The following is an 11,293-nucleotide window of genomic DNA, read 5'->3' as shown; positions in this document are numbered from 1 at the left end:
ACAACTGTAGTAACACCTCCCTGCCCCTGTACTCAAATCCCCTCGGTATGAAGGCCAACATGCCATTTGCTTTCTTAACCGCCTGCTGTACCTGCATGCCAACCTTCAATGACTGATGTACCATGACACCCAGGTCTCGTTGCACCTCTCCTTTTCCTAATCTGTCACCATTCAGATAATAGTCTGTCTCTCTGTTTTTACCACCAAAGTGGATAACCACACATTTATCCACATTATACTTCATCTGCCATGCATTTGCCCACTCACCTAACCTATCCAAGTCACTCTGCAGCCTCATAGCATCCTCCTCGCAGCTCACACTGCCACCCAACTTAGTGTCATCCGCAAATTTGGAGATACTGCATTTAATCCCCTCGTCTAAATCATTAATGTACAATGTAAACAGCTGGGGCCCCAGCACAGAACCTTGCGGTACCCCACTAGTCACTGCCTGCCACTCTGAAAAGTCCCCATTTACTCCTACTCTTTGCTTCCTGTCTGACAACCAGTTCTCAATCCACGTCAGCACACTACCCCCAATCCCATGTGCTTTAACTTTGCACATCAATCTCTTGTGTGGGACCTTGTCGAAAGCCTTCTGAAAGTCCAAATACACCACATCAACTGGTTCTCCCTTGTCCACTCTACTGGAAACATCCTCAAAAAATTCCAGAAGATTTGTCAAGCATGATTTCCCTTTCACAAATCCATGCTGACTTGGACCTATCATGTCACCTTTTTCCAAAGAACATCCCATCCTCCTCCTCTACCCCATCCTCCTCCCCTCCTCTCCTCTTCGCCACCCCTCCTCCTCCTCTCCCTACCCTTCGTCCCCGCTTCCTCCTCTCCCTACCCTTCCTACCTCACCCCTCCTCCTCTCCCTACCCCTCCTCCCCATCTCCTCTCCCTATCCTTTCTCCCCTCATTCCCTCCTCCTCTCCCTCCCCTTCCTCCCCTCACCCTCCTTCTCCTTTCCTGCCTTCCTCACCCCTCCTCCACCTCCTCTCCCTACCCTTCCTCCCTCCCCTCCTCCTCCTCATCCTACCCTTCCTGCTCTCACCCCTCCTCCTCCTCCCCTCCCCTGCCCTTCCTCCTCCCCTCCCCCACCCTTCTTCCTCCCTTCACCCCTCAAATTCCCTCCTTCTCCTCTCTGCCTCCTCCCCTCCCCTTCTCTTTCCCACCCCTCCCCCGCCACCCCTCTCCCCCTCACACTCACTTCCTTCTTAATGAATCTATTGCATCTGTCAAAGTGTGAGGGCAGGCGCACTCTGAAATCTATTAGCTATTAGAAACATTCTGTCTACGTTGACTGTATTTTAGGCATTGCAACTGGCGAGTTATAGCAAAGTATCTACATCATCATCATAGGCAGTCCCTCGGAATCGAGGAAGACTTGCTTCCACTCCCAAAGTGAGTTCTCTGGTGACTGAACAATGGCAGCACCAAGCGACCAGGCATGTAGCCACAAACTCTGGTGACACTGAACTTGGATTCTTGAACACCCCTTCCAGCCTTTCGCCCAGCTGTAATACTGTTTACCATCCAGTTACCGTGCCTTCGCTATCTGTGAACATTTACTCATTGTACTTTGTGCATTTTTTTTCCGCAGAGCTCTGGTAACACCGACTTCCACCGGACTGCGGTGCGATTCGCGGATTTCGAGTTCACATTGTAAGTGGGCAAACAATTAACTTGCCAGCCAGTTGCTGGCCCGAATAAGCGCTCGCAGCATTCATGCAACCACAAATTATATATGATTTCATAGTGGGCGTGCCACAGACTCTTGGCACTTCGGATCCTGTGAAACACTTGCAGGTTTTCTTCCGATCCGCGAGTTTCAAAGCAGAGAGACTCAGAAACTCTCTGTCACAGAGTTAGAAGGAGCACGCTTTGCGTGATGTTGGCAGATTGAACAGGAAGATAAAACCAGACCAAAAGTCTGTCCCCATTCTCACTGGCTTGATTCAAGTTGGCGGGGAAGTTTCGGTCGGAGGTGGGTTTTTTTTTCAGGGAGTTTTTTTCCCCCTCCCCGCCTGGAGGTGTTTTTGATCAGTTTGAGGGAAGGTTCGCCTCCGTCACAGTCCGTCTGGGGATCACTTTCAGCCGAAGTGCGAGCGCCGGGCGCTCCCTGCCCAAAGGCAGCATGGCATCGTGCCGCCGCTGCCTGTCTCGCTGCCGCTGCTTTTGCTGTCTGTCCGAGGATGAAAAAGTGGCGTCCGATATCAACAAAAAAATCAACCAGGCGCTGAAGCAGCAGAAAAAGAAACGGAAGAAAGAACTGAAACTCCTGCTCCTGGGTAAGTGAAGCGAGACAGAGACAGGCGCCTTTTGATGCAACATCTCAATTAGTTCATCCCCAATCGCTGCCACCTCCCCATTTATTTGGTGTTTAATATTTATTGTACAGGGACGCCTGATAAAGTCCACTAGACGTTTTGAGCAGAGGGAGGAGTTCGCCAAAGTTTCACTATAAATCGATTGTAAGATATTCAGCGTTTAAGTATGTCACCCCTGCAGTTTAAGGGTGGCGATTATTCGGGATTTGCGCTCCAGGAGCGCATGTGGGGAATTCGTGCGCAGGGCTCAATCAGCCTGCCGGATACTCAGAATGCTCTAAAGTACATTTTTCAGTTGAGGTAAGGCTGATAACATCCAGTAAGGCTTTATGTCAACATATTCCCAATAGGTAGGACATGTTTTCTTCCATAGTATTCTTTTCTGGTATGATTGAATTCCCAAACTTCAGAGAAGTTTATGGCACATAAGGAGGCCATGCGGCTCATCGTGTGAGTGCCGGGCCGGCCATTTATGTTGGGAGATGGGCGATCCAGTGATCTCCGCACCCAATAAACACCGCCAATCCAGTGATCTCCGCACCCAATATACACCGCCAATCCAGTGATCTCTGCACCCAATGTACACCGACAATCCAGTGATCTCCGCACCCAACGTACACCGCCAATCCAGTGATCTCCGCACCCAATATATACCGCCAATCCAGTGATCTCCGCACCCAATATACACCGCCAATCCAGTGATCTCCGCACCCAATGTACACCGCCAATCCAGTGATCTCCGCACCCAATGTACACCACCAATCCAGTGATCTCCGCACCCAATGTACACCGCCAATACGCGAGGCAAGAGTATCCTTGCACCGCAGGCGAATAAAGTTGATGCCTAGAGAAAGAACTTGCATTTCTATAGCACTTTCCCCCACCCCAGGACGTCCCAAAGTACTTTACGGCCAATGAACAACTTGTTTTGCGGTGCAATCACAGTTGTAATGTAGGAAACGCCGGCAGCCAATTTGTGCACAGCAAGCTCCACGAACAGCAATGTGATAATGACCAGATAACCTGTTTTAGTATTGGTTGAGGGATAAATATTGGCCAGGAGAACTCTCTTGCTCGAAATAGTGCCATGGTATTTTTTACGCTCACCTGAGAGGGCAGACAAGGCCTCGGTTTAACGTCTCATCCAAAAGACAGCACCTCTGACAGTGCAACACTCCCTTAGCACTGCAGTGTGAGTGTCAGCCTAGATTTTTGTGCTCAAGTCCCTGGAGTGGGATTTGAACTCACAACCTTCTGAGTCAGAGGCAAAAGTGCTACCCACTGAGTCACAGCTGACACATAATTGCCTGACTGTTGATGTGAAAAGTAGTCTTGTAAACCCAAGTGCCGGATCTTGATCTGAAACCCCAAATTACTGGAATCAAACCGCATGTGATCTCCTGTAAGGGGTTGTCTCACACCAATCTGATTGGGACTGGCTGCACTGTGATCCTAGCCTAGCGTGAAGCCATATGACAAAGATGCATTGGATAATCTATGCACTGTTAAAGCATTGTCTGAGATATTCTTTAATGTTTGGACCTCGTGGGGTACACCCACCGCTCTCATCTAACGACAGAGATACAACCACTGAGAGAAAGGAACCCTGATCATATATTGAAGCATCATCATCATCATAGGCAGTCCCTCGACATCCAGGAAGACTTGCTTCCACTCTAAAAGTGAGTTCTCAGGTGACTGTGCAGTCCAATACGGGAATTACAGTCTCTGTCACAGGTGGGACAGACAGTGGTTGAAGGAAAGTGTGGGTGGGAGTCTGGTTTTCCACATGCTCCTTCAGCTGTCTGCGTTTGGTTTCTGCATGCTCTTGGCGACGAGACTCGAGGTGCTCAGCATCCTTCCAGATGCTTTCCTCTACTTTGGGCGGTCCTGGGCCAGGGATTCCCAGGTGCTGGTTGGGATGTTGCACTTTTATCAAGGAGGCTTTGAGGGTGTCCTTGAAACGTTTCCTCTGCCCACCTGGGGCTCGCTTGTCATGTAGGAGATCCGAGTAGAGCGCTTGCTTTGGGAGTCTTGTGTCGGGCATGCAGACAATGAGGCCCGTCCAACGGAGCTGATCAAATGTGGTCAGTGCTTTGATGCTGGGGATGTTGGCCTGACCGAGAACACTGACGTTGGTGCGTCTATCCTCCCAGTGGATTTGCAGGATCTTGAGGAGGCAGCGCTGGTGGTACTTCTCCAGCGCTTTGCGGTGTCTGCTGTATATGGTCCACACCTCTGAGCCATACAGGAGGACGGGTATCACTACTGCCCTGTAGACCATAAGCTTGGTGCCAGATTTGAGGTCCTGGTCTTCAAACACTCTTTTCCTCAGACGATCGAAGGCTGCGCTGGCACACTGGAGGCGGTGTTGGACCTTGTCATCGATATTGAAGCAACAACAACAACAACGTGTATTTATATAGCGCCTTTAACGTAGCGAACGTCCCAAGGCGCTTCACAGGAATGTTATGAGATAAACATTTGACACCGATTCGCATAAGTAGAAAGTAGTGCAGGTGACCAAAAGCTTGGTCAAAGAGGAATGTTTTAAGGAGCATTTTGAAGGAGGAAAGAGAGTAGAGAGGCAGAGAGGTTTAGGGAAGGAATTCCAGAGCCTGGGGCCCAGGCAACCGAGGGCACGCCCACCAATGGTTGAGTGATTATAATCTGGGATGCTCAGGAGGACAAAATTAGAGCACACATGCATCTCAGAGCTGGTCAGGCTGAGGGCTATTTACCTGAATGGAAAGGCAGGCAGTACCATTCTCCGATCAATGGCTGCAGCCATAATTGCTCTTCCTTTTGCCTTCTGGAAGGTGTCAGGTTGGAGCTTTGGTTAAGGTGGAAGCCACCAGTCCCAGGAAGGACAAGCACCACCTCAAAAGACAAAAGAAAGTCTTACATTTATATAGCTCCATTCACGACCATCAGGCATCCAAAAACCCTTTACAGCCAATGAAGTACGTTTAGAGTGTAGTCTCTGTTGTAATTTAGGAAACTCGGCAGCCAATTTGCACACAGCAAGCTCCCATAAACAGCAATGGAATAATGACCAGATAATCTGTTTTTGTTAAGTTGATCGAGGGATAAATATTGGCCAGGACACTGGGGATAACTGCCCTGCTCTTCTTCAAAATAGTGCCATGGGATCTTTTACGTCCACCTGAGAGAGCAGACAGGGCCTCGGTTTAACATCTTATTAGAAAGACGGCACCTCTGACAGTGTAGCACTCCCTCAGCACTGCACTGGAGTGTCATCCTAAATTTTTATGCTGAAGTCCCTGGAGTGGGACTTGAACCCACAACCTGCTGACTCAGAGTGGGAGTGCTGCCCACTGAGCTGGGCACAGACACAGCCAGTGGCCGAGCGAGGTGCCAGACACCTGGGCACCCAGGACTGTGACCAGGGAGCCAGTCCGGTAGAGATTTTCAGCTATGATTTCTTTTTCAGACTCAGTATTGGTTTGGAGTCCTCAATTTAACAGACATCTTTAATTATACATTTTGTCTCTTTAATCTGTTCAGATTTTAAAAATAAATTTCACATCCATACAGTAAAACCCTGCCTTTTTAGCTGAAACATTATATTTATCTTTCAAATGAACTTTCATATAACTGCCACAAAATACCTGTAACTGCTGCAAAATAATTGAAAAAATACATATTTTTTTGGCATCTCTCCGCCTTTTCCCAAGGCTTTTGACTCAGTGTGGGGTGTGGTACCATGAGAGCCCCCTGGTACTTCGCTCTTTGTGCCTGAGCAAGGGCAGGGGATCTTGAAAGCTATTTGACTGTAGGGAGTCACACAAGGAAGCGTAAACCTGCCCTCGCCCAGTATTGAGGTTTGCTTCCCAGCAGGGGATGGGGGAGGGCAGATGATAGCAATGAGAAACATACGCCTGGACCCAGTTTCCCCTCCGCCTGGCCCTAACTCAGGCAGCTGAGGTCATTCGGGACACTCCAACAGCTGCTCTGGTTAGGATTAGCTAACGCAGTCCAGACTGGGAAGAGACCTGGCCCCTGCCTGATATTAATGCTTCAATACACACAACGGATTGTGCTGGAGTCTCTGGGAATAAAAGTTGAATCTCCCGGACACAGCTGTGAGCAACCCGACAGCAAAAAGAAAATGCTACACTTTTTGATTATAATGCAGATGATTGTGCCGTTTATAACATCAAAATTACAAAAAATATAGTTTAGTCGGACTTAATGGTCCTTTCACATGTCCGGCCAGACTCACGACAAAGTTGAACAAAGAACTGGTCCCCAATGCACCCAGGATGCATTGCGGCCCTGGTGCAGACACGGTTTAACCGGGAAATGGATAGAGTGGTTTCTGGAGCGCAGTGTGTAATGTATTTGCTTCATGGGTTCTTTGCTTAAGAATTCAAAGCAATACATTGCTATTATGAACTAGTCGGCTTATTAACAAATGTTTAACAATCACACTACACATTACCAGTTCATCCACTGGGCTCACAACTGCATACCTCATTGTGGATGACCCAGATCCAACTGGTTGGGGTTTTATTGAGTCTTGTGAACATCACGTGACTGGCTAAGCCACTCATAATGCGACAGCTCTACAAACCTGTGAGCATACTCATGGGTGAATACATTACACTGTAGATTGCGGGTATTGTAGCCGCAATTAATGGCCAATTGCCACAAGGGTAGTTGTGTTGGGTGATCAATGGCAGAAGTGCGTTAGAGGGGGGCAGGGTGTGGCGGTAGAAGGCCATGTGGTGAAACCTCCTAGAATACGTCCAACCAGAATTGGCGACCCTACATACCACACCTACGCATTGGGCCGGATTTTGCTGTGAAAATAACCTTGAGGCGAACAGCGCTCACCGTTATTTAAGTGCAAGTTGGATAGCAACTTCCGGCAAGCACACATATGCAGTTAACTGCGGAAACAAGAAGTTGCTGCCTGATATATGATGTTCTTCCGTTAGCATCCTGAAAGCAGCATCCCGCCACCTGACTCACCATTCAAATGTATTGAATGGTGTGAAGTTCCTGTACTGACGTTGTAGGTATAGAAAAAATGTTAGGACTTGTCCATTCCAGTCTAAGTACCTTTTTTAATGGCATGAGAAATCTTAATTACTGCCAAACAACCTCTCTGGCACTGAAAATTAACTTTTACAAGTGTGAAGTCTCATTCCTTCAGCTTTTAATTATTGTTGGAGATTTAAAAATATGTAAATAAAATTTTTATACTTTTTCTTTCAGTCTCTTTATCTCTCTCTCAATCCCATTTTTCTTTCCCTCCCTTTATTGCACTTTTTGTACCAGATTTGACATTGATTTCACTATTTTAGCTGACACTTCCTGGTTCTGACGCTGCGCTGCTCAATTATTCAATCTGATTGGTTAAGGAGATAAACAGTTACTTGTCCTGGCCACACAGCTCCCAGATGCCCTGTAGAGGACATTGCACTGTTTGGATGTTTGGCTGACAGTAACTTGCCGTCCAAATCCCCATAAACGGTCCATGGGTAACTGCAAATCTAATGAGCAACTAACATAAGAACATAAGAAATAGGAGCAGGTGTAGGCCATATGGCCCCTCGAGCCTGCTCCGCCAGTCAATAAGATCATGGCTGATCATCGACCTCAACTCCACTTTCCTGCCCGATCTCCATATCCCTTGATTCCTCTAGACTCCAAATATCTATGTATCTCAGCCTTGACTATATTCAGAGACTCAGCATCCACAGCCCACTGGGGCAGAGAATTCCAAAGATTCACAACCGTCTTGAGTGAAGAAATTCCTCTTCATCTCGGTCTTAAATGGCCGACCCTTATCCTGAGAGTGTGCCCCCTCGTTCTAAATTCTCCAACCACTAATGCTGTCCGTTTGCCCCCCGCCAGAGCAAAACCGGGCCCAGTATGTCAGCTTTGTGGCAGAGGTGCTTGTCGCAGCATGACCAGTCACCAAGTATCTCCATGCTGCAGAATGCAACTGCTCCAAAGACTTTGTTCATTTCAAATTCCAAGAGAAAAGAAACAGACAAGAAAAAGGATTGCTCTTCTGCCTGTCTGGAATTTGCAGCAGTCTAAACTTGCTCTAGCAGTCAACTTGGCATTGTTTAGAGGAGGCTGCATCTCAGCTGCAATTGCCCCAAGACTTTTCAATACAATGCTTCTTTTCAAACTTCTCGGGCAGAGTGCTAGCAAATACATCCAAAGCATTTGGTGTTAATAAGCAAACAGGAGGTAACTTATACTGCCTGATTTTGTAGTATTTAGCCTCTGTTTGTTTAGCTGATGTGTCTGGTAAAAGAATGGGTAAATTGCATTTTCTTCTTCAAGTTTTCTTTTTCCCATCACCATCGTCATCATAGGCAGTCCCTCGAAATCGAGGAAGACTTCCTTCCACTCTAAAAATGAGTTCTTAAGGTGACTGCACAGTTCAATACGGGAATTATAGTCTCTGTCACAGGTGGGACAGGCAGTCATTGAAGGAAAGGGTGGGTGGGACTGGTTTGCCGCACGCTCCTTCCGCTTGATTTCTGTATGCTCTCGGCGACGAGACTCGAGGTGCTCAGCGCCCTCCCGGATGCACTTCCTCCATTTAGGGCGGTCTTTGGCCAGGGACTCCTAGATGTCGGTGGGGATGTTGTATTTTTATCATGGAAGCTTTGAGGGTGTCCTTGAAATGTTTCCTCTACCCACCTGGGGCTCGCTTGCCGTGTTGGAGTTCCAAGTAGAGTGCTTGCTTTGGGAGTCTTGTGTCCGGCATGCGAACAATGTGGCCCGCCCAGCAGAGCTGATCGAGTGTGGTCAGTGTTGGCCTGGTCGAGGACACTAACGCTGTTGCGTCTGTCCTCCCAGGGGATTTGCAGGATCTTGCCGAGACATCGTTGGTGGTATTTCTCCAGCGATGTGAGGTGTCTACTGTATATGGTCCACGTCTCTGAGCCATACAGGAGGGCGGGTATCACTACAGCCCTGTAGACCATGAGCTTGGTGGCAGATTTCAGGGTCTGATCTTCGAACATTTTTCCTCAGGCGCTCTTTCCCAACTTTATGACGGTGAACACACCAGTTCGCCCTCTCTCAGCTGGACTCTTTCGTAAGTTGTGTGTTAGACTTGGTTCACTGATAGCACTCTCACCTCTGAGTCAAAGGGTCATGAGTTCAAACCCGACTCCAGAGACTTGAGCACATAATCCAGGCTGACACTTCAGTGGAGCGCTGCACTGACGGGAGTGCTGTCTTTCGGATGAGACGTACCGTCTGGCCTCTCGGGTGGATGTAAAAGATTCCATGGCACAATTAGAAGAAGAGCAGCGTAGTTCTCTCTAGTGCCCGAGCTAATCTTAATCCCTCAACCAACATCACGGAAACAGATTATCTCGTGATTTTTTGCATTGCTGTTTGTGGAACTTGCTGTGCGCAGAAATTATCTGCCACATTTCCCTACATTACAACAGTGACTACACTGCAGAAGTACTTAATTGGCAGTGAAATGCTTGAGGACATCCTAAATCAGTCATTGAAGGTTGGCATGCAGGTACAGCAGGCGGTTAAGAAAGCAAATGGCATGTTGGCCTTCATAGCGAGGGGATTTGAGTACAGGGGCAGGGAGGTGTTGCTACAGTTGTACAGGGCCTTGGTGAGGCCACACCTGGAGTATTGTGTACAGTTTAGGTCTCCTAACTTGAGGAAGGACATTCTTGCGATTGAGGCAGTGCAGCGAAGGTTCACCAGACTGATTCCCGGGATGGCGGGACTGACATATCAAGAAAGACTGGATCAACTGGGCTTGTATTCACTGAAGTTCAGAAGAATGAGAAGAGACCTCATAGAAATGTTTAAAATTCTGACGGGTTTAGACAGGTTAGATGCAGGAAGAATGTTCCCAATGTTGGGGAAGTCCAGAATCAGAGATCACAGTCTAAGGATAAGGGGTAAGCCATTTAGGACCGAGATGAGGAGAAACTTCTTCACCCAGAGAGTGGTGAACCTGTGGAATTCTCTACCACAGAAAGTTGTTGAGGCCAATTCACTAAATATATTCAAAAAGGAGTTAGATGTAGTCCTTACTACTAGGGGGATCAAGGGGTATGGCGAGAAAGCAGGAATGGAGTAATGAAGTTGCATGTTCAGCCATGAACTCATTGAAGGGCCGAATGGCCTACTCCTGCACCTATTTTCTATGTTTCTATGTTTCTATGAAAGGCGATATATAAAAACAAGTTCATTCTTACAAAAATCGAGGCTGACGTTCCAGTGCAGTGCTGAGGGAGTGCTGCACTGTCGGAGGTGCCGCCTGTCAGATGAGATGTTAAATAGAGGCCCCATCTACTCTCCCTTGGCACTATTTTGAAGAAGAGCAGGGGAGTTATCCCCGGTGTCCTGGCCAATATTTATCCCTCAATCAACATAACAAAAAAACAGATTATCTGGTCATTATCACATTGCTGTTTGTAGGAGTTTGCTGTGCGCAAGCTGGCTGATGCATTTCCCACATTACAACAGTGACTACATTCCAAAAGTACTTCATTGGCTGTAAAATGATTTGAGACATCCGGTGGTCGTGAATGGCACTATACAAATCCAAGTATTTTGTTTCTTTCTATGTGGAAATGATGGCATCGTCAGTGTCTATAAAGCTACCATTGGGCGAATGTCAGCTCTTACTGTGAAGTAAATGTGGGAGCATGGCCCCCATGTTTACATGCAATTTAAGCAATTGTATATCGGCATCATACAGCAGAGTTCAGTAATGCTGCAGGATGTGGTAATGACCAGATCATCTGTTTTTGTTATGTTGGTTCAGGGATAAATATTGGCCAGGACACCAGGGATAATTCACCTGCTCTTCTTCAAAATAGCACCATGGGATCTTTTACACCCACTTGAGAGAGAAGATGGGGCCTTGGTTTAACATCTCATCTGAAAGACAGCACCTCTGACAATGCAGTACTCCGTCAGCA

The 11,293-nt window shown here is 47.6% G+C and overlaps 1 protein-coding gene across 1 annotated transcript in view; it reads left to right on the top strand.

The window, feature by feature from the left end:
* The first annotated feature begins 1,842 nt into the window (after positions 1-1,842).
* Positions 1,843-11,293, top strand: part of LOC139228562 (guanine nucleotide-binding protein subunit alpha-14-like) — a 93,146-nt gene continuing 83,695 nt past the window's right edge. Inside the window, exon 1 of the mRNA XM_070859679.1 lies at positions 1,843-2,297. Coding sequence (XP_070715780.1) covers positions 2,144-2,297 — 154 coding nt within the window. The 5' untranslated portion in view covers positions 1,843-2,143. The remainder of the gene's footprint in view (positions 2,298-11,293) is intronic.

This window comes from Pristiophorus japonicus, chromosome 18, assembly GCF_044704955.1.
Source record: "Pristiophorus japonicus isolate sPriJap1 chromosome 18, sPriJap1.hap1, whole genome shotgun sequence".
In the NCBI taxonomy this organism is placed as follows: domain Eukaryota; kingdom Metazoa; phylum Chordata; class Chondrichthyes; family Pristiophoridae; genus Pristiophorus; species Pristiophorus japonicus.
Note: the sequence above shows the minus strand (reverse complement) of the source record. Positions and strands in the feature narration are given on the sequence as shown.